General features: G+C 39.1%; 1 protein-coding gene across 1 annotated transcript; it reads right to left on the bottom strand.

Annotated features, from left to right (window-relative positions):
• Positions 1 to 805: 805 nt before the first annotated feature.
• Positions 806 to 24,139, bottom strand: LOC134793786 (dipeptidyl peptidase 3). The gene is made up of 15 exons (XM_063765458.1): positions 23,884 to 24,139; positions 17,112 to 17,236; positions 16,582 to 16,734; positions 14,101 to 14,328; positions 12,394 to 12,520; positions 11,759 to 12,038; positions 11,384 to 11,509; positions 10,721 to 10,848; positions 8,462 to 8,604; positions 7,473 to 7,584; positions 6,851 to 6,983; positions 6,418 to 6,541; positions 5,500 to 5,647; positions 4,104 to 4,277; positions 806 to 1,089 (listed from the first exon to the last, which is right to left on the bottom strand). The coding sequence occupies exons 1-15, from the start codon at positions 24,020 to 24,022 to the stop codon at positions 929 to 931; spliced, it is 2,301 nt and encodes a 766-aa protein (XP_063621528.1). The 5' UTR covers positions 24,023 to 24,139; the 3' UTR covers positions 806 to 928.
• Between the last annotated feature and the right edge of the window lie 462 nt (positions 24,140 to 24,601).

Here is a 24,601-nt window from a genome sequence, read left to right as displayed (position 1 = left end):
ACCGACCGATCAAAAACCGCAATGTAATGAAACTCGCATGCGAGTTCTCGCATCGTCTAAATCAGCCTTTTTACAATGCAATTAGAAATCGCCCCGGAAGCCAATTCGAACGTATAATTTGTTATCTAAATGTCGTCATTTAGTTGTCATTCGCGTGTGCGTTTCGCTTGTACTTATCCGTACATGTAATGGGGCGAGTGAGACGTACGGGTGAATAATAACAAAATTACATCATTTTTATATCAAAATGCAAGTTTAAATTGGCCTCCTTATTAACAACCGACAGTGCTACCGTTATGTGAGGCTAATAGTATGACGATCATAAACTCCTAGAATGTATATTTGTGACAATCGCAATATTTGAAACGCGTTTGCAATTGCATTATAGAAACTAAGGGCCTACCGCGAACATCGAAGTTCGCAAATAGCGGGCATCTTTCTCTTTTACTCCAATTAGGGCGTAATTAGAGTGACAGAAAGATGCCCGCAATTTGCGAACTTCGATGTTTGCGATAGGCCCTCTGCATTGGGATAACTTCGAATGCGGGATAGTTTTGAAAATGACAAATATCTACTTAACAAAAGGCATTTTCTACTGTAGCAACGGCCACCAAGATGGCTTTGGTAAAGATCGGTTTTCTAGGATAGCGGTGCCGTCATATAGCGGCCGACTCCATACTAAATAATACGGCTAAATATGGATGTCGTAGTATTTGTATGGAGACGGCCGCTATATGACGGCACCGCTATCCTAGGAAACTAGAGCATTAGCGTAAATGTTGCTAGAGTAAGAAGTGCTTCTGGTTTTATAGATATTTGCCATTTTCAAAAATTACCCCGCTTTTGAAGACACCCCAATGCAGTTCCAACTTCGCCACACCGTATCCGTATAAGTCCGAGACTACACGCGACGGATTAGATTGAACATTTAACTGTCATGTAGCACCGTGACGTCGGTGAAGTGGGGCTTGTCGGCCTCGGCGAGCTGCTCGAGCAGGTCGGAGACGGCGGCCGACGGGAAGCGCTGCAGCCACGAGCGCACCATGCCCTCGGCGCTGGCCGGGTAGCGGCGCAGCTCCACCTCGTCGCCTGGAAACAATGCCTCTATATGTACAAACAGCAGCACTCCTAACTGTACATCAGTGGACTTTATTACAAAAGGCATAAGGTCCACCGATGTACTGTTAACAGTGTGGGCGATGGTACAGTCAACTGTAAAAATATGGGTGTAGCCAACTTATTCAAAAATATGTCCCATAGTTCATAATTCGCTGACATAAGAGCTATGGGACATATTTTTGAGATGATTTGTGCACTCATAGTTTTACAGATACCATACTGATTACTAGTATTACTACCATAATATCAAGAAGACTTCAAAGTAATTTTTATAAATGGTCCAAATTTCATCTTAGACTTTTGGAAAATGAGAAAGAATATAAAAAAAAACATTTATAAAAATAGCCACAAAATACATATAGTATTTAACGTTGTAAATTGATATGATTGGGTAATAGGCATTACAATTGTAATGACCAAAATTATTGATAAAAGTTTATTATATCAATATATGAATATTAATTAATTAATATAGTTGATAAAATCGACTGATTGGTAATTGACTGCCACTGCTCAAGTGACCATTTCAGTCGCGCCCACATTTAGCACATTACAAATATCAACAAGAAATTCGAAAAATCGAGAAAAAAAATCATCAGATTTGCATGAGACTGGGGTTTTAGTTCAAAATCAAGATTAGAGAACGGAACAGAGCGCCTACATCCGTTCTAACGAGAATACTTTTACTGGAACGAGGACCTATACATACTAAATCCACGGACGGGCAGAGCCATAGTGATAAGGAATCTAATAGTGAACTAAGCCTGGAACAACTTCAGTGACAATTGATGCCACCTTCATCGGTGTTTTTAGGAAGCATGGTTAATAAAAGCGACGCATTTGACAAGGTTACGGCTGATCGGGCTGATACATACAACACTAACACTACAATATACGAAGATTACGAGTATTACAATGCAAGCAACGGCACTTTATACGGCGATTTTGACTGGTCAACGACTGAGAAGTTTTTCATAATTAATGACTACTGGACGGATTTCGACGCTGTGTTATGCTCAGTGACAGTGTTATTCGGACTGCTCTCATGGATAGCGTTACCAAAATGGAGAAAATTCAGAAACTTCGCGTTTGTAAATATATTCCTCGCTAATGGTATATTTTCAATATTGTATAGCAGTTTCGTTGATGTAAATTATGAAAACGTTTGGGTTAGTTTTGTAATTGACGTTTCTGCTATTTCTCTGCCGATATCACATGTTGTAATCGCGTATTCATTTTACGTGAATTTAGTTAAAATCTTCAATTTTCATTCGTCCCATATATATATTTACGTTATATTTTTGACTTGGATAGCGCCCGCGGTAGCAGTCTTAATCTGTGGCCACGTAATAAATGATAATATAGATTTTATCGATCTAGGGTCCTGTATTTTGAATTTTTCATTATACATAAGGGTTGTATACGTTTTGGTCTCTGCGTCGAAAATCAGACGCAGTGCAATTAGTACCTTGTTTTACAGAATACGCATTGCGTCTTTAGTTTTCGTAATAAGCGGTGTTCTGACATACGTGCCATACTTTATAGGGCACGTCGTAAGGCCAGAGCTGGCGCCATTGCTCGACTGTCTGTGCTCACTTCAAATTGATGTTAGTAATGTGCTGTTCTTGTTGCTGAAGAGCCACAGGGATTTGTGGATGGAGTTTATCAGACTACAGCGCAGGGAGACCTTCACCCTGTCTTTAACCATTTGACCAATGATATATAACTATAGATAGGTTATACTCCATAAGGAACACAAAAAATACTTTCATATTTATTTCTGTACTTACAAAGAAATCTGTTATTCTTGATTAATTTTCGCATTCCATTCATCTTTGTCATACTCGTTGTTAAACATGAGCTTGTCTCTTTCTCTTTCGGTGAACGAGAGCTCGAGCTCGTTAGCACGTGCACAATTCTCGCTTGCCCAGGTGCGACTAAAAGCAACTTGTACAATTTGTCACAAGGTGAGCGCTTCCATTTTGGAACGCCTATAACGTATCTTGAGTTATAATAAATCATTGCCGTTGACCGTCAAAGACAGCCACGGACGCGTACGGTTACAGTTTAATATTAACCTTCGTGCTTTCCAATAAGGCTTACGGCGCGTTAATATGTAGTAGGCGTGGCGTACAAAGGTTTAAAAAAAAAAGAAAAAAATTGTAAATACGAAATGAAACACTATTCGCTTAGTACCTTTGCATACAAACTTCTATGCACTTTTCTCTGCAGCTGACTGTAAACAGACTTGATTTCTTTGCTTAGATGCTTTGGTGAAGTTTATGCTTTCAAGCCTTTCGTTTTGATAGTCGAGGATTTTGGTAAAATTAAAGGTGTAATTGGGTAAGGGTGGTTACTTAAGTCTTGAAATTGCATGACCGTGTTAACACACTCAATATAAGTAAAACCTAGTCTGTTCTATAAGTAAAACGAAAGTAAGCATGCGATTTCGTACATCAAACATCAAACATCAACATTTATTCAGCAAATAGGCCACAAGGGCACTTTTACACGTCATCATTGAATTTACATACATGCAAAAATAATAACATCAACAATTTTATAAAATAAAACTAAGAATTCAATCTAACGTATTACAATTACTAAGAGATGTATATGGTCTCTTAATGTCGAATTACATAAAAAATACAGATACAAAATACAAAAAAAAACTATAATATTTAGAGGTGTAAATGTCTCTAGGTGTCAGAACTATAAGATTATATAGTTTATCAAGTTATCCTTAGAGATGTATAGGGTCTCCAAGAGTCAATATCCTGTATAATTAATACATTCATTAAGAGAAAAGAAACATACGAGAGCAGAATGAGGCGTCTCACTGTAATTAATTAATAAAAATAAAGTTACTAAGTATAATAGCTTGTGTTAGCTTAAACAGACCAGTCTCCAAAATAAATGTAATTTTTTAATAAAGGTTCTCATTCTTTTTTTATTGTCACCACAGCGTTCTTTATTATACTGACCTTTGTGAACAGTATTCGGTTGCACAAATATGTTCCGGGGCTGTTTGTGCAGCATGACGATGTCCCTCCAGCGGCCCCAGGGCTCGTCGAGGCGGCTGTACTTGTCGAACAGGCTCTCGGCGCCGGCGGCGTCGCCTGTCGCCTTCAGGGTCTGCAGCTTCACGAGGAACTCGCCTGTGGGGCAAGTAGTAATAAAGACGTTTATTCAAAAGCTTGTATGTATGATATAAGTTCGTACAGGATAGTAACGACTACAAATTATATATTTGATAAGTTTCTGTATGTGCTTATGATTAACTAGCAACAGAAGTCGTTCGTTTGTTATTCTTTCACCCTACACATAGGGTACGTAACTCTTTTGGAGGTCCTTAAATAAGCCTTAAAATGATTCAAATAAATAAATACCCAAATAAGGTGCTCAGGAAATTAACACATTCAGTGCCGAAAACCCGACTATCGGGTATTTTATGATTTCGTTCTCAGGCCGGACGACCCGATAGTCGGGATCATGGTGCTACAGCTATATATTAGGGTGGTTCACGTTTGTATGGGAAAAATTCAAACTCTAGCTAGAAGAAGCGGCACCCTCTCATTTTGTTACACTTGTTCTGTTGACTAAATATGATAAGTTTTGTAATCTTATCTCAACTACAAGGGGGTGCTCAAACACTTTGAAAATTTTCAAAGTTGAGTATGAAATCAAAAAAAATCAAGGTATTATTTTTTTGAGTTTTATGTAAGTAGTAGTTTTCACATTATTTGAAAGTGTGATTTAAAAGTTATTTGGTGAAAAACCATTTTTATTTCTATTTGTTATGATTTTTTTAGGTGAAATTCTAAAATCTTAGTTTTAAAAAATTATAAAAAATCGAAATAAAAATGTTTTTCTACTTAAAAACTTATAAATCACATGTGCAAATAATGTGAAAACAGATACTGAAATAAAATTCTGAATAATAAATACTTGTTTTTTTTTGGTTTTCATACAACATACAAAATTTTCAAAGTGGTTGAGCACCCCCTTGTAGTTGAGATAAAATTACGAAACTTGGTGTATTTTATCAGCATAATAAGTGTAACAAAATAAGGGGGTGCCCCGTCGGAAAATAAAAAAAAATGTTTTTTGAACCACCCTACTATTATATGGCTACATTTTTGTGGCCTGGCGCGGATGTCTTGTATGGCTGGGTGGCAATAAATGTATTAAGTAAAATTACATTGAAAGAAAAAAGTTCAGTCAGATCTTATCGACGATAACCTCTAGCCGAGCAGACACCAAACTTGCTAAAATAAATGCAATTCGATTTGTCATATAAAGATTCAGAATAGAATGGAACGGCGACCTTTTTATAGGCCTCTTGGCGACTAGAGGATAATACAATGATTGTTTTCTCACCGATGATTCTTTTGCCGTCGGTGGCGAGGCGGTCTCTCTGTAGCGTCAGCAGCAGGTCGCGGCCGGGCTCGGCTTCAACGACGGTCAGCAGCCCGTTGCCTTCCAGTTCTAAAAGCCGCATCAGTACGAAGCGCGCGCGTGCGTGTGCCTGTGCATAGATAAAGTTTATTAAACCACATATTATGCACAATTGAACTCTTATCACTTTGAAATAAAGTTCAAAATCAGGTGGAAAATATATTCCCTCTGTCTTATAAAGGCTTAAGGCTCAGTTTCATTGGTCCACAAGGCCCGCATGCGGGGTACGGGAGATTTTCATAAAGCATGCCATAAGGCCCGCAGTCGGGGAACTGTTTTCATTGGTCGACAGGGCCCGCACGCGGGTTGCGAGGGATTTCCAAGACGCACGCCATTATAAGTTTCACTACTAGTTTTACCGCCTACGGGGAGTCGCCGTGCGTGTGATTTAGTTATTGACTTCACTAGTGTCACTAGTCTTTATTATACCGCCTGTGGGGAGGCACCGCACCCTGTATCGCCCACTAATGAAACTGAGCCTTTAAGTAAGTTTTAATAATTAATTAATATTATAGGACATTAATTCTTACACAGATTGACTAAGTCCCACAGTAAGCTCAAGAAGGCTTGTGTTGTGGGTACTCAGACAACGATATATATAACATATAAATACTTAAATACATAGAAAACAACCATGACTCAGGAAAGTCAGGAACAAATATCTGTGATCACACAAATAAATGCCCTTACTGGGATTCGAACCCAGGACCATCGACTTCACAGGCAGGGTCACTACCCACTAGGCCAGACCGGTTGTCCAAAGTTTGGACATATTAAGTGTCCAAGTCTGCGCAGAGTTAGATTTGACGGACTATAAATATGATAAGCATATATACGGACTTGTAGCCAGGTGCCGGTGGAGGGTTGGTACATTTCCGTGGCCTTGGCGGCGCCGTTCCACAGTAAGCTAAGCCAATTCACGTACGTCACGTTCTGCGCCTCTTCACCGGAGTAGCCGAATACCCTAAAAACAACAGAGTTAATTATTATTTGTTGAAATTAGCTGCGTTTTCGTACATAAAAATGTGTAAAATTAAGAAACTTTTGACAATTGCGAGTCGGACTCGTCCACCGAGGGTTCCGTACTTTTTAGTATTTTGCCGTTATAGCGGCAATTCAAATACATCATCTGTGAAAATTTCAACTGTCTAGCTATCACGGTTCATGAGATACAGCCTGGTGACAGACGGACAGTGGAGTCTTAGTAATAGGGTCCCGTTTTTACCCTTTGGGTACGGAACCCTAAAAAGTAAAAGTTGAATCAGTGAGTTACTCGAGTATCTCGGGCACTAGCGACAGGTAGAGGCCGACGGCCTCGGCGCGGCACTCCTCGAAGGCGGAGCCGAGCGTCGTGAACTTGCTGTCGTACGTCTCGCCCTCCGTGTACCACGACGAGATAGGCTTTCCTGGGAATATTTACATTTGGTTAATCAAATGAATACTGTCAAAAATGTCAACTGGTCAAAAATATACGAACAGAAGATAACTCGCTGATACCTAAAAATTGTTAAAATAATTCTGCCAGGTTGATAAAAATGACAAAAACGGAGCAATTCGAATCAAAAACGGCGTAAGAATCGGTAAATACATGTTAAAACATCTATCAAATTAACCGTGCGCCTGAGTTTGTTTAGGCAGATATTTTTAAGTCACATTTTAGCATTTACTATAAGAACAATTTATATTCTATATTTCAAATCACGATATGTCAACGTCCTTATGCCATTTTTAACTGGGGTCAGCTCTCTTAATCGGTTTTAGCCAGTTTGATCCGTACAGGGTTAAAAAAGACATGTACCTTCGCCCACATTTATTTGTCTATCGGTGGACCTTATGCCTTTTGTAATAAGGTCCACCGATGGACAGTTAGGAGTGTTGCGGTTTGTACCGCTTACCAGTGAGCGGATTGTTGACTTTCTCCTTGTCGAAGTTGAAGGTGCCGTCCGCGTTCTGTCGCAGCAGCTTGCCGCTGCCGTGGCCGAGCAGCTCGTGCAAGCCCACTTGCACCTACAACATAATACATGTAAATCAGTGTTGAAATAAATGTTAATAAGTTTATATTAAACTGTACTATTAGGGTCTCCCCAGATATATCAACGCGCATTCGGCAAAAGCGGTCAAAAGCCGATAGGAAAAAGCTTTATGTCTGCGGCAGGCCCCGGCCGATGCGAGCCGAGCCGAACAACGATTTTTTCGCTCTTATTGCGCAGACATAAACCCTTACCTAACCCTTATACTATACCTAAGAACTTATGTAAAAAGTAATGAAATAAACGCATTTGTATTAGTATTTTTTGTATTTGTATTTGTACATAAAGCTTTTTCCTATCGGATTTTGCTGATTGCGCGTATCTGGAGAGACCCTTAAACTGTATCTTTTGGTGCGCCGTAACGTTTGGTTAATTTAACGATACCCATCTCGACGGAATTGTTCCGCTAACCTCTTTTTTAGACAATATGTCAAAATTTTGTCTTTTAAACTTGTGAGAACCTTGAATCTTCTGTTTCTCCTTTTGTGACTTGACTCACGCCTCTGGGGTCCTCTGAGGTAAGTCTCGTAGAACTTAAAATTTACTAATTTTGACTTCTTAGACTTCTATTAGCAGAGTTATTGGAACGAAGTTCCTTATCGGACGGTTAAAAAGTGAGATTTTGCCGTCACAAACCATACTAGGGCGACATATGTAAGTGTCAAATTTTGCCGTCACAAGCCATACTCCTGCGAAATATGTAATGAGACTAATGAGAACAGAACAAAACAAAAACATGAACATGACCATGAGTATGAGCATGCAGCAGAGCAGTATGAGCATAAACACGTCACCAGCCTTTCTTAACTTTTTCAGGCCAAATCTATTAAATTTAATTACAGCTAAAGTCTCACCTCAAAGGCGGGCACTCTGTATTTCTCTAGCAGCTGCTTGTCGGCATCACTGAGGAAGGGAATGACGGACTCCTTGTACGCGGCGGGGATAACGTTGCCGAGAGATACGTTTTTGAAGCCCTCGTTTTGACGGATCTCGTCGTCTGTAATGGAAAGATATAATTTAATATTCAGTTAAATATGGCCGCCAAGCTGAGTACAGATGTAGTGCATAATTATTTTCCATCGTATTTTCACGGAAAGGGGTCATCCATTAATTACGTCACACGAATTTCTAGGTTTTTTGACCCCTCCCCCCCCTTGTCACATTTGGTCACATTTGGCAAACCCCTCCCCCCTAGTGTGACGTCACATTTTTTTCTACGAAATCGCCAAATCGAATTAAGTAAGTACCTAAGTATTATTAATATTTTATCAAAATATTTTTGACGATATAAATATTAGTAATTTTATAACCCAAAACTGCTTAGGAAAGAAAATTAAAAGAATAAAAACGATTATCGTTTTAAAAACTTGTTATTTAAATGTACAGCGAATAAAATAATTTAAAAAAAAATTTCGGTTACTGATGAAGTTAAAGTGACGTCACAAAGTTTGTGTCTCCCCCCTCCCCCATGTCACAATATGTCACATTTTCTTGACCCCCTCCCTCCCCCTAAACGTGTGACGTAATTAATGGATGACCCCAAACGTACGAACGAGTCTTGCTATTTCAGTCAATCTCGGTACAAAAAGTACCGAGGTTGACTGAAGTAGCATGACAAATACGAACGATTCCGAGAAAATACGATGGAAAACAATTATGCACAACATCTGTATATCGAGGTTAAGGGATTCGAAAACCTTTGTTGGGGGTTAAACATCATAATTTGGTTTTAAATGCCGTTGCTTAGAAGCAAAATCCTATTTTTCTCGATTCTCTCAGACCAAACCAAAACTACTTGTGGCATTGTAAGGTAAAAAAAAACAACGGGTTGCACTCCAGGAGTGCCGGCAGAAGTGAAAACTCAACGACATTGTAACTCAAAATATTAATAACATATAGTGCAAAATGTCTGCAGCACTATGTGTAATTGATGTTAACGCCATCTAGCGTTGTATCGTCGCATTACTTGAAACCCCTAAGCACATCACTGTAAGTACTACTGGTACTACAGTTAGGTATATTAATACCAGTTTGAGGGAATCTCACTAGATGGCATTTAAATAAAAAAAACAATGACATTGTCCGTCACACATCACGCAAGCGCACTGCGCCGCCTACATGAAACCGCAGGCTCAGGCATACATTTTCGCCGCGCGGTAGTAAGAGAGGAGAGACGCCTTACCCGTTACGCCTTACGCTGTATCGAGTTTATCATTTTTTCCCCACCTCAAAAAGTGCACAGCGCCGCTAAAGAAGTTTTCACTTCAAAAACCTGTCAGTAACACATAAAAGGTAACCAAGTGCTCAAACACATATAACTAACAACAGGTAGTCTTGATCGTCGATCGACAGGTACTCCTAATGGGTCCTACCCTACAGGATACCTTTTTCAAAATTTGGAAAAACCGATAGTGTTAGAAAAATGGAAATATCATCAAATCAAAAATTTCTCGAGATGGCAATAGGTAACCATAACCATTTTGAACACGTCGCCCGTTTAGCTATTTCTGGGGCCCATTTCTCGAACGATATTAGACTAATATTTTTAGTCCACGAACTGTCACATTGTATACAGGTTGCCATGACAACACACATATAATATTAGACTAATATCGTTCGAGAAATGGGCCCCTGGTGCCGAGTGTACGTACAGTTGGGGATGTTGATGCCGGCGGGGATGCCGCTGCCCGAGAAGGCGAGCACGTCCAGGCTGGTGAAGTCAGGCCTCAGGAATGTGTCCTTCTCCAGGTCGGAGCCCCACGGCAGCAGCTTTATGAACCTGCGGGGCGTGCTGAGTGTACGTACAGTTGGGGATGTTGATGCCGGCGGGGATGCCGCTGCCGGAGAAGGCGAGCACGTCCAGGCTGGTGAAGTCAGGCCTCAGGAACGTGTCCTTCTCCAGGTCGGAGCCCCACGGCAGCAGCTTTATGAACCTGCGGGGTGTGCTGAGTGTACGTACAGTTGGGGATGTTGATGCCGGCGGGGATGCCGCTGCCGGAGAAGGCGAGCACGTCCAGGCTGGTGAAGTCCGGCCTCAGGAATGTGTCCTTCTCCAGGTCCGGGCCCCACGGCAACAGCTTTATGAACCTGCGGGGTGTGCTGAGTGTACGTACAGTTGGGGATGTTGATGCCGGCGGGGATGCCGCTGCCCGAGAAGGCGAGCACGTCCAGGCTGGTGAAGTCAGGCCTCAGGAATGTGTCCTTCTCCAGGTCGGAGCCCCACGGCAGCAGCTTTATGAACCTGCGGGGCGTGCTGAGTGTACGTACAGTTGGGGATGTTGATGCCGGCGGGGATGCCGCTGCCAGAGAAGGCGAGCACATCCAGGCTGATGAAGTCGGGCCTCAGGAACGTGTCCTTCTCCAGGTCGGAGCCCCACGGCAGCAGCTTTATGAACCTGCGGGGTGTGCTGAGTGTACGTACAGTTGGGGATGTTGATGCCGGCGGGGATGCCGCTGCCGGAGAAGGCGAGCACGTCCAGGCTGGTGAAGTCGGGCCTCAGGAACGTGTCCTTCTCCAGGTCCGGGCCCCACGGCAGCAGCTTTATGAACCTACGGGGTAATGTCAAATCGATATAGCGTTTTATTCTTTCTTAACTCAAGAAAGCAGCATCAAAAGCAGTAAAAGCAATAGTAAATTATTGACGAAAGAGAGGAATTGGCTGACTTGAGGGACTAGGATCTTTGTTGCCGAGGCTTGTGGAGGTCTGACAAAAGAGCCGAGTCAGACAATCCCTACCTATTTCTGCTGACATATACGTAAATAATTGAATCACTACCTCTCGGCCCCGTCCACCAGGGCGCCAAACTTCTTGGACATCTCCTTGTTGACCATGGCCACGAAGCCTTCGAACTCGCCGCGCTGGCCGGCCGGGTCGCGGTACGTCTCTATGAAGCCTTGATATCTGTCAATAAAGACTGATTTGATCAAAAACACAGGGAAGGACTAAAATGATTGGTATAATGTTAATAAAAATTTAAAATCTTTGCATGCATTCTGCATGAGATTTGGAAGTTGAGGGCAACATCAAAAAACACAGCATGGAGTTGCAAAGACGCAGAGAACAGTTGAACAAGAGTACCAAACGACATGTGACCCTGGAAAAATACCTTAGTCTTTCAACTGATATGATGAAAAGAGAAAATAAACTCACGTCTCAATAATAGGCCCCTTATTCCTGATCCAGAACCGGCTGCCCTCCTTATGCTCGTCCAAACTCCCTTCAGTGAAGCTCTTCACATAATGTTTCAGCATGTTCTTCTCGTTGTCGTTGGCGGCGTGCGTGATGGCCGTGTTCAGGTGTTCGGTGGCGAGCGCTAGGAGGGGGGAGTAGTCCCCGCGGGATTCGATGAAGTAGGCGTTCTTGTATTTTTCGGGGGTAGTTGATAGGGGGGTTGTGTCGACGCTGGCGTAGCGGATGGTGAAGAGGGGTACTGAAAAAGTAGGTATAGAAATTAGATTGGAAGCAAATAAATTTTACCTGAGAATATTATTTTAAAAAGAGCCTTTGGATAAAAAACTAAGGTAGTTTCATAAGTTTCCGGTTCGAATATTAAAACGACACTGATCATAATAAAACTAAGAACGTCGAACCTTAAAAAGTAGCTTTTTTATGGATAAAACCGTCCGTAATATGCCTTCAGTTCAATGTATTTGTCACGTTTTTGGTACGGTTTCGGTGTCATAATTGAATAGAAAAGAAATAGTGTATATTGAGATATCAAAATTAACTTCTTATTGTCTGGTAACAATAATACCTATGGAAGGTTTGGTACAAATAAAACTTACGTCCATCCTGGGCGGTGGTTTTGAACGTCCGGCAGATGTAAGCTTCGATGCGTTTGGTCTTCATCCACTCGTTCACCAGGTCCGAGTCCTCTTTCGTGCAGTTGCTTGAGAAGTATGTGGTGACACCCTGACACAAAAGAAATCTTTGTTATACGAGTACAACATCTTGATACAATAAGGTTCATTGGGGTATAGTCTGTCCGTTTTTCTAAGATCAAGTACGCCATAGTCCGGTATAGCGCGTCCGGTATGTTCGCGGAGGCGCACACTGACAGCTTCGGTGCGATAATACGCAATAGAACTGCCTCATTGATGCGTCGCGTGCGTGACAGTTACAACAGCCTCTTGCGCCTAGTGTTAAAGTCGCCTGCTTGCGCCTTCTGGAAACACTGGGACGATGTACATATGGGTTCCAGAGGCTTAGTATATAATTTGTTATAATTTAGTTTAGGTTTAAGTAATTGACATAATATTAAGGGAATGTATACTAACACTATGGACATGGTCTGAAATAAATTGAAATTGAATTGAATAGTAAATGTATGGCGAACTTGCTCTTAGAAATCGGACAGGCTATAGCTATAAAGCCAAAAGCGCTTCATACTTTAGCAACACTTTTCAAGGCATCTTGCATACTGTTACTACAGTAGAAAGTGCTTCTTTCCCTATTTCAAAATTACACCGTTTTCGAATTTTAGATGATGGTACTTGCTTTTCCATATGATGTACAACAATATCGCAGGAAGTTATAAGTAAAACAATAATAATAAAGTACTATGTAATACTGAAGTTATACAGTCATAGTGATCGTAACGCGTGAATACCGGTAAATACAGCATTCAATTATATACGTGAAAATATTATAATATTCAAGGTTAACAGTCTATTGGCACGATCAAATACAAAGAAACTTTACCTTGATCATGACCTGATTAGTGGTTATTAAATTGATAAAGCGAAGTAATTGAGTTATCTTACTTGGTAAAGTGTACCTAATATAAATATAGGTATATCCCCTGATTACCTTAGCACATAAAAGAAAGAACATTTAGTTCATACAGGGCAAATATTTAGGATCTAACTAATCGATCTATATAGTCCTTTTGCCACCATTGTGTCATTATTGTAACCAAACAGTGCTAACATACAAGCTAGTATTGAAAAAATTACAGCAGCCAAGCAAAATGAAATCTTATGTATAACAATGGCAAAGGATTAATTGTAGTAAAGCTTTTCTCACTTTATCAAGTACAAAAGATCATTGACTTACCTTATCAGGCAAGCCTAGACCGGTTAGCCTCGGTGAATACTAACAGTAGCATTCATTCAGTCGTCTTAGCTGACGATTTGTGAGCCTTAAGTCTTAGCAATAAGGCTTACGAATAATTAGTTAACAGTGTTGACGTTGGTAGGCCATAAAGTAACTAGCTAGCATTACATATTTTTCAACGCTTCCTTGAGATTGAGTCGTGAGGCGGCTCATTCTGAATTGTGAAGGATAATATGTCTGTACAAAAGATCACACACCTTATTAAGCCTAGGCACCAAGCTGTATATAGCATTCTGCGTGTTATGCCACAGCATGTTGCAATTCTCATAATCTTCTATAGGGCGAGTCCACACCAAAATAGCCGACTTGCGAAGAAATTTCCTTGTGAGGCGGCTCATTCTGAATTGTGAAGGATAATTACGTCAAAGATCACTCACCTTATCAGCTAAGCCTAGACTCGTTAGCCTAGGCGCCAAGCTGTATATCGCATTCTGCGTGTTATGCCACAGCTTGGTTATATGCGTGTTATCATTCTCATAAGCTTTGGAAGCCTTGACGATGATCTCGAAGGACTCCTTGGGGAGGTTTGGTATGAACTTGGTGTCGCCGAAGCCTTTGTAGTTGCCGCTATTGGCGAAAATGCCGCCGGCGTACACTAGGAAGGCCTGAAACAAAGCTGTTGATAAAGAAGCTTGTCAATTACAAGCAAAAGTCAACTTTATGAAAAGTTACCGTAACTTATCAAAGTTGCACCAAACCACCCATCAATATCATAGTAACTATTCAAATTTGGTAGAATGAAATATTCATAAAAGATTCCAATAAATATCACCCCCTTGAGTCCCACGATGATAGTCAAAATTAAATTCTTAATTGAATATCTCAAAATTGTTTATTGGCTGGCAAATTATCCCTGAGACTCGAAAGTGTTTAAGAAACGCTATACCACAGATAATAAGCTTCCACTAAAAAAAAGGTTGTCCCTCAATGGCCTAAATGCATTCCTTATGTCTTTATAGGATCCTGTACAGTCGCCATCAGATATATCAGAGCGGCCGAGGCGCTCAAAAATATCTAAACACGCACTCTAACGTCCTGACAATAGATGCGTGTTCAGATATTTGTGAGCACCTTAGCCGCTCCGATATATCTGATGGCGACTGTACTTTGCTAATGAGGTTTTGTGTACTTATCACATCACAGGTAATCTTATTCTTTGAAACTTAAACTTGCTTTGGAATATACATGGTATATTTCAAAACATGTTATCAGTAACTTAGGTGTATTTCCTCCATTCATAATAAGGTCAGGATGTGGTTATTTCATTCATAGATAAACTTGTGGTAAGTTTACTCTATTCATGGGAAAATAGGTTATATCATAGATACACATGGGTTGGGCTTTTTATATCAATGAGAACATAGATTGGGCTATATATTTATATACATTTGGTTACATAAGGCAGGAATGTGGCTTTTAACTTCAATTTCAACAAGTTTTTCTTGTAACATATTTCAAGGAATTAACATTTAAACTGGGTTATGGGTAAATTTCAGAGAATTTTTAATCCACTTACTATAGACACATTTTTGAAAAAGTGGCTCTACATTTTGAAGTTTGTATGTTTAGTAGTTGGGGATATCTACAATCGATAAATAGTTTTCACAGACTAGGTTTCCACAACTTGTCATAAAAAATTGTGCATATTTTGCAATAAATAAATACTTATGTCTTTCCCATCACGGAACAATGGTGTTCCGGACCTTTGGGAGGCGTGCGCGGAGCCGAAGCCAACACGTAGAGGCCCTTTTGACACTTTAATGAAATGTAAGGGGTACACCGAGCGGAGGCTGCCCTTGCCCGTGTCATGGGACGCACGCAGAGGCAGCACCCGCCAGGGTGTAAGGACTATTGAGAGTTGATGGAATCTAAAATGAACTAGGTTATTGGGTGAAAGCGATGGACTAAGAACTGAGCTATGGGGTAAAAACCCGGACGCCTGCCTAATAAAACGGTATGCAATTTTATTTCCGGCAGACGGTGACTCGCCCTCACAAGATGGGCCCCCACAAAAAGCGACATCTAGGATGGCTCAAGGGCAACACCGGTGTGAGCGGCTCAGGGGTGTCGAGAGGTGTGCGCCGCTTTCTACCCAGTGGCTGTTAACAGCCACTGTGCCAACTCGCGTCTTATGCATATTTCACTTCCACCCCTGGAGCTTATAGCTCTAACGACTCCACTCTGGCCGGCCGGCTAAGGCAAGCCAGAGGCAGAGAATCCTGTCCCACCCACCCTCCTTGCGGGTAACAGAACTCTCCAGGAGCACTCGGGTACGTGAGGTCGCTAATCCCCAACAGCTCGCCACAAGCTGCCCTGCGTTGACTGATTGCACTGGTAAAACCAGCGGGCGATGGGGTCGTCACATCCCTACGCCTTATTATTATTATTTATTATTTTATTTGATACACTAGCAGCTCTTAGAGCTGATGCCTGAGCTGATGGCTGAGCTGGCTGACTTAGTATGAGAATTAGCAGTGATTTACCAAGTGTTTTGGAGACCTAATAATGTGTCAGATAAACTTATCCAAATAGGTATGTGTCATTTTCAAGCAAAATGTCCCACTTTGTTGCTTGCCATAAGGACCCTTTGATAGGTTATTCGTATAAAGATACAACCTTGTGGCTGTCCATAAATTACGTCATCTATTTTTGACGATTTTTGACCCCCCCCCCCCCCCCCTAAATTCATCCAAAAATCATGCTTCGAATGACCCCGTTTCCTCCTACGTCATGCTACCATCATCCGATGACCAGACCGCCCCCCCCTAATTTGAAATGACGTAATTTATGAATAGCCCCCTTATGGTAATCGACAAAGTGGGACCTTTTACTAGACTTTGACACATATAGTTACTTACTTGGAAATCATCCTCAGTAGCACCAGCTGCTAAGGCAGACTTTTTCAGATCCTCCAGGGGCTCGCCAAGGAAGATCCTGTGCAGTAGGGAGAAGATCCTTGGAGACTCCGGACTTGTCTGCATTAGGACTATTAGACCTCCATTCCATGCAGCCTAAAAAATAATCATTCTTGGTACCAAATAAGAAACAAATGTTTTTTAGATATTTTTTCACACCAATCTTAAATAATGTGACAAAGTTTAAATCATAAGTCAATAATTGGTATTGGCAAAATGAAAGGTTCTTTTCAAATAAATATTATTCTTATTCTTAATACTGTGATGTCTTATTTTTAACACCTTTGCTGCGGCAATTAGTGTAACTCATAATTAAGCATACTTTGCATTTGGTCTTTCTACCCTCTACCGCAGTAAAAGTGTTAACAACAATGTAGTGGTTGAAAGAGTTGTGGATTAATCAATACAAAACTAAATTATTCACTTATCAATGAAAAGCATAATTTACATAATACTGTAGTTATTAACATTACCTGACTCAAATAATGAGCATACAACTTTTCCCGATTAGTCAGATTATTGAAGGCTTGGGAGCTCTCCAGCTCCACAAACCTCTGGCTATTTGGAAGCAGGAAATTTGACTTGTCCACGGCCATGGCTGGAATTGTACCTTACATTAAGAAAGAAAAATCATTTATTCCACACAGCAAACATACTCAAGAAGGCTTGTGTTGTGGGTACTCAGACAACGGCATATATAATATATAAATACTACCAAAAACAACCATGACTCAGGAACAAATATCTGGATTTGGAAAAACAGGATTTGAACCCGGGACCATCGGCCAGTCGTCAAAATGTATAAAATAGAAAATTACACATTTGGCCCAGCAATGTGTGCTCACATATTTTATTTAAAATTCTTTTAATGTTTTCAAGTTGGACCAAAATAACATGGCATTGGTATTTATCTATGGGCCAGTAGTGGCCTGAAAATAAATATTTTCATTTACATTTCATTTTTCATTGGTGTAATTATCAATGTCAAATTTCTATGAAAATATGATGTTTATAGTGATACTTGGTAGTCACTCTGTTCTATTCAAATTGGTGCAAAATTAGCTTATAAGGAAGGTTACCCAACTGGCCAGCTCCAATTTGATTTATTTTTATATTATATGTTATAGAGTAGTCTAAAATAACAGACACATATTTTTTTTAGCTGCCCAAACTCAATCTACTGGGAGAAATTGGCATCCAAAGTACTGAAAAGTGACAAAACCCTCTAACTTCTGCAGAGAGTTTTGTTCAAGCAAATTGCTAGTTAATTACTGGTTTGATTATAATATGTTGGAGAACATGAAAAAATAATGGACACATGTTATGCTCAAATTTATAGCCGGACAGTTGGGTACCCTTCCTTATTAGACAGACTCTAGCTATCATGATATATTATATGTGTATATAATAGCACAATATTATAAAAATAACAAAAATGTTGACTTCGTAAATAATTAAATATTAGATAAACAGAACTAGTTAAAAGATTAAAAAGTAAGGTTATAAAAATATTAAAGTTAAACACTTAGTTCTATTCTAATAGTAGTAAAAAGTACCTAGATGAAATTGCTTCTTAGTATTAAATATCAGTGACGCGCGGTACGCCGTAAAGATAACATCTTCCCGTAGTACTTAGCGTTAAATTATTTCGTAAAACAGTTTTGTGACAGTGTTAGTTGGTGAATTAGTTATATATGACTTTGTTTAATCTTAGTGGTCATTAGATTACCTCGATCTGAAGATTTAAGTGGAAAGTAATAAGTGTTTCGTGAGTGTGGGCCAGGTTATGTTTAATCTACCCACCTAAAAAAAAAAAGTTTTTTTTAATATCGAGATGGGGGGTTCAAATGATGACGAAGAAGAGGTTTATCGACAGTTTATGATGGAAGTAGCAGGGATACACGAACAATCCCCAAATTCTGAGCTGGTATGGGATAACAGTGATATGGGAATGGAAAATACTGTTTTTCAAGAAGTGAACCAAGGGAATTGTGCTGCGGCAAAGAGAGGCCGATCTAGCTCAAAAGAAGAAGATGAGGATGGATTTAAGTTGGTGGAAAAGAAGGGAAAAAGGTTAAAAGTGTTAGCTTCGCCATCAAAAGATGTAAGGTCTGAAAAGGAACAAACATCAAACAGTGAAATATATTTTGAGGTTGCAATTACAGCCAAAGAAGCTTTGCCAAAACAGATCGGAATCGCGAGGATTTTGAATAAGGAAAACATCACCGATATAACCAAAGTGATTTATAAGAGCCCCTACAAGATCCTGGTTCGCACCACAAATGAAATATCTGTGTCAAAACTTGTGTCATCTGAGACTTTTAAAGAAAAAGGATGGACGTGCCGGAAAACCGATGAAATAATACAAAATTATGGCATTATCAAGGAAATTGATTTGGATGAAAAAGAAGACAGTGTAAAAGAGATTGTGCAAAGTGATGTAGAAATTATTGGCATAAAAAGGCTGAAGAAGAAAAATCAAGAAGGGAAATGGATTGATAGTGAAACAATTAAAATAACCTTTAAAGGCAAAACTTCACCCCCGTACGTATACGTGTATGGGACAAGGATGAAAGTCGAGCCATTTATTTTTCCCGTAACGCAGTGTTCAAAGTGCTGGAAATATGGTCATATGAGAGTATTCTGCCCATCAAAAAGTGATGTATGCCCAAAATGTGGTCAAAACCACGAAAATTGTGAGACAACAGAGTATAAGTGCGTAAACTGCAAAGGTAACCACATGGCGATGTTTAAAAGGTATTGTCCGACATACGAAAAAGAGAGATCAATTAGGGATATTATGTCTGAACAAAAATGTTCATATAAAGTAGCGCTGTTAAAATATAGTGAGAATACTCAAAACAACAAATCAACCGTGAGTCATCAGGAAGAAAAAGTGCAAACGCAAATCAATAATATCGAACGAGACAATAACAAAAGCGATAAGCTGGTAAAGAATCTGGCTAATAAAATAGAAAGTTATTCCGACTCAGTTAAGCAAAGTAATATAATAAAAACCAACGAAGAAGCTGAATCATTGGCCAAACTGATTGGAAAAGGACAAGGAGCAAATATTGATACCAGAAAACTTAAAAGGAAAATAGTGAAATCCAATACTAAAGAAAGTGTACCTATAACAACGAGCAATGAAGAAAAAGTCATAGAAGTAGATGAGGAAATAGATAATACTACTAAACAGGAAAACATCACGAAAGTTCGAGATAAGAAGTTGCTAATAAAATTATGGGAAAAGATAAAAGAAATTATATTTGCGGATTGTGAAATTGGAGAGAAGATACAAAACATAATACAGTTAATAGTTATTGAAGCTCTAGATTATTTACGAAAGTATATAAATATGGGTGTCCTGATGAAGTTTTTAAGTTCGAATCATAATGGATAGTTACAAACAAAAAACAAACCTGTTAAACATTATACAATGGAACGCAAACAGTCTACGACCGAAAATACACGATTTACAGTTGATGCTAAATAAAGACAAAATACACATAGCTCTTATAAGTGAGACGTGGTTAAGCGAAGAAGATGTTATCAAAGTCAGCGGGTATAACATTGTTAGATTTGACAGGGATGACTCGTACGGCGGTGTCTGTATGTTAATACATAAATCAGTGAAGATAATAGTCACTAACCTTTCCTTACACAATAAAGATATAGAAGTAATAGGAGTTAAGATCTTAAATGTGCCTGGACTCCAATATATTGTTAATTTATACTGCCCACCTCGAATTAACATGACCCAAAGGGATTGGGATCAAATTTTTAGTTTGCATAATACAGAGACTTTGGTTACCGGGGATATCAATGCTCACCATTTATCATGGTCATATAAGACGGATCGAAAGGGAGAAATTGTCTATAAATCAATGTTTGAACATGAATACATATGCATGAATGATAGCAGCCCAACTAGGATCCGATTAGCTAATGGTATCTTACAGCAGTCTTCTCCTGACACAACGTTTGCTTCCCAAGACATTGCTGTTAAAATAAACTGGAAAACAACCAACGAAACGCTTGGAAGTGACCATATAGTTATTAAAATAACGTTTGGTTTTAACAGATCTGGAATCTATAATAAAAAGCGTAATCTTAAAGAAGCGAACTGGAAGGACTACAGTGAATTCTTGGAGGCGACCTTCGATAATCCTGACGAATTTGATAGTGTCCAGCTATGTTACGACTATTTTTTGCATAACATAAACGCGGCGGCTGAAAAAGCAATCCCATGGATTAAACACTGTACTGAGCCTAATAGTAAATTTATACCGAAACCATACTGGAACTCTTCTATCTCCAAAGTAGTTGCCGAAAGACGTCTAGCGTTAGCTCAATTAAGACGAAACCCAACTCCCGACAACTACAATAGATTGCAAAACAAAGTGACACAGGCCAAAAAAATCATTCAACGTGCACGCTCCAAGAATTGGTCGGAATTTTGCTCGAGCATAGACGAAGAAAGCTCTCCAACCGAAATGTGGCGGAGGATGAGATGGATGAAGGGTGGCCGATCTCCTGGTAGTGGTGTGGATCCTGAAAGGGCCCAGGAACTTCTTCGCTCTCTTACTCCTGATACAGCTCAAGAAGAACCTCCAGAATTTTCTGGGTGTTCAAACGGAAATTTGGACAGAGAAATTACTTTGGCTGAACTGGAAAACGTCTTGAGGAAGAAGGACACCGCTCCGGGAATGGATAATATATCCTACTCTATGTTATTTCATCTTCCTACAAAGGGAAAGGTATTTTTAGTTCGGTTATATAACTGGATTTTACGTGTAGGAGAAGTTCCCAATCAATGGCAACAAGTGAGAGTGTTACCCATCGCAAAACCGGGTCGAGATCCAAACCTTTCTTCTTCTTTGCGTCCGATATCGCTTATATCCTGCCCATGTAAAATTTTTCATTTAAATTATTATGAGAAGGATGGAATGGCATTTTGAAAGTAAATCGTTATTTCCTCGTGGTACTACCGGTTTTCGACGAGCACATTCGTGCTTAGATAATTTATCTAGTTTAATAAGTCACATCCAAATTGGATTTTCAAAACAATTTCCAACCTTAGCTTGTTTTGTAGATATTGATAATGCGTACAATAACGTAAATGTTAAAACTTTGGTTCAGATGTTATACAGATTAGGCATTGATCAGAGTCTCTGCGTTTACATTTGGAACTTTTTATCAAATCGTCAATTAGAAGTGGCAGGAACTTGTAATCAAGGAAACGTTAGAACCACGAGAATAGGTTTAGCTCAAGGAGATCCTTTGTCTCCTTTACTGTTTAATATTGCCACTATAAATATATGTAGAAATATCCCTAATGTCGTGGTTTCGCAATACGCAGATGATTTTGTGCTGTATACATACCTTGATAACTGTGATTCTGATAAAAATCTGCAATTAGCCCTGACTAAACTTTCCACAGATTTAGATAAAATTGGTTTATCACTCTCTGAAGAAAAAACTAAAACATGTATTTTTAAAAGAGGAAGGAAAAGAAAAGAGATTAAGATAAAAGTGAAAGATAAAGTCATCCAAAATGTTAACAAAATTAAGTACCTAGGACTGTGGCTTGATACAGGGTTAAGATGGACTAGTCATATTAGAGAAACTTGCAGCAAAATATACAAATTTCTTAACATTCTAAAAGTTCTGGCTGGAGCATCTTGGGGAGTTCACCAGAAACATCTTCGTAGATTATACATTTCTTTGATTAGAAGCAGGGTTGATTACGGGAGCTTCTTATATGGCACTAGCGCTAGGAGCAATTTAATGAAACTAGACGTTCTCCAAAATCGAGCTATGAGAATATGTGGTGGTTTCATTCGCACTACTCCTATTCACGTGATGGAGAGTGAGCTATGCCTACCTCCATTAAATATCCGAAGAGAATGGTTAGCTTTTAGATATTTACTTAAAATTTCTACAATAGATGAAATTAATTTAAAAGATAAATTACAGGAACTAAGTACTTTATGTGAAAATAGATATTGGAACAATAAAACCAAACCAATATTAGTGAATGTCAATAATCAACTGGCTCGTGAAGATATTCAAGGATCCCGAAATAATATTCTAGACATGTTTGAGTTAGGCATATGGGTATCATATATAAATATTAAATCATGCATTGAATGCAACTTGCCAGATATGGAGTTACCAAAAAAGAGTAATAATAGTGTACTGCTAAGACATAAAGCATTAGATGTAATAGGCTTAAAATATAATTCCTTTTATAAATTGTATACAGATGGGTCCAAATCCTCGGTTGGTGTTGGTAGTGCATTCTTTGATCCACAAAAGAATTTTAATAGACAATATAAGTTAGCTAAGGAGTCTTGCATAATGAGAGCGGAACTAATGGCAATCACAAAAGCATTAGTTTATTACAATGAACTTTTGAACCCTCAAGATGTGGTCATTTTATCAGATTCAAGGAGTGCACTACAACACCTGGCTCGATGTGTCTCGGGCAACCGAGGAATGTCGATTGCCTACCAAGCACTGAAACTGATAAACGATCTACAACATAAAAATGTATGTGTCAAAATTCAGTGGATTCCATCACACGTAGGTATTAGGGGTAATGAAATTGTTGATGGTTTTGCACATGAATCCATTCATAAGGGAATAGACCTTGCATGTAAACCCTATGCAACAGAATTAATACCGAAAATAAGGAACTTATGTCTAGAAAAGTGGAACAAGAAATTCGTAGAAGATTCTGTTGTAAAGGGTATATGGTATAGCAGTGTTCAAGGACGACCCGGGTGGGTTCCATGGTTTGACGGTGCCAGACTTACTAGGGAGACGGTAACGTGTGCACTACGTCTGCGTTCGGGACATATTCCGTGTAATAAATTTTATCACCTCATGAAAAAAAGAGATACAAACCTATGTGATCATTGTAACAGAATAGAAGACCTAGTCCACATATTTATAGAATGCACCATAGGGCAAGTCGAGCGGAAAAACATTTTAGGAAATATTTTGGACAGCATATTATCCTTGAATATTTTGCTTTCTCAACCGCTATCAGAAGGGGCTGAGAAAATGTTTACATATTATAAAAAATATCGCGCACTAAGGTCTGAGAGTTAGTTACACACGTGAACTCTCCTATGAGGCTGGCATCGTCACCACGAGTGTACGAAAGCCTCTATAAATATGAAGAATAAAAAAAAAAAAAAAAAAAGTATTAAATATATAAATATATTTATTACTGACCCTTAACTATTTTGCTTGGCTTTGATTTTTTTTCGGTCTCTATCGTCCCGGAACAATACCGACGGTATTTACTAATAAATGAATCAGCATAACTAGTACGCCGGCATTTTGTAAGGTTAATAGTCAGGGTCCGCAACATTGGATATATATTCTGAATAACTGAAACTTGCGAGGTTGGTTTATACTTACTGTAACTCAAACAATTGATATTGTTTTATACTAAATTTTAAATTATTGAAATTTTTTAATTCAATTGGGACCCTGTGCCGTGTATGTCTGTTCGTGAAATGACATGACAATGACAAATGAAATGCAAGGTTGTTTTTTTTTTATTTAAAAAAATGTACGTTTACAAAGATTGGTCATCTATTTCAAACGCTTGTAACAAGTAACATTATGTTTACGTAGTAAATTTATTACATGATCAATTATTAAAAAAAAAAAGATACCAAATGATTTGACAATAATATTAATAACGTTATTTAATAAGTAGAACTAAAAACAAGTTTGCAATATTGTAAAAAAGCTTCATAAGCTATCTTCATAAAGGATACTTAGTGCATAATTTGTTGCCAGTATAATGTACAATATTGAAACTGCAGTAAGTATCGAATGAATCGATTATGAAATGCTTCGATGAAATGTAACTAATATGAAATTCAACTTCAACCTTCGGTAACTGTTTCAAAACAGTGTTAATAATTGCTTTGCCAGGATA

The sequence above is a fragment of the Cydia splendana genome, chromosome 9, assembly GCF_910591565.1.
Source record: "Cydia splendana chromosome 9, ilCydSple1.2, whole genome shotgun sequence".
NCBI lineage: Eukaryota > Metazoa > Arthropoda > Insecta > Lepidoptera > Tortricidae > Cydia > Cydia splendana.
This window is presented reverse-complemented; position numbering and strand designations above follow the sequence as displayed.

What these genes read in the sequence shown, in the direction of transcription:
- LOC134793786 (XM_063765458.1), bottom strand. Translation starts at nt 24,022, where the DNA reads ATGTTGCGGACCCTGACTATTAACCTTACAAAATGCCGGCGTACTAGT. An exon ending in CTGGTGGACGGGGCCGAGAG is followed by an intron (nt 10,849 to 11,383) that starts GTAGTGATTCAA and finishes CACGCCCCGCAG; the next exon opens with GTTCATAAAGCTGCTGCCGT. An exon ending in CGACGGCAAAAGAATCATCG is followed by an intron (nt 4,278 to 5,499) that starts GTGAGAAAACAA and finishes CTTGCCCCACAG; the next exon opens with GCGAGTTCCTCGTGAAGCTG.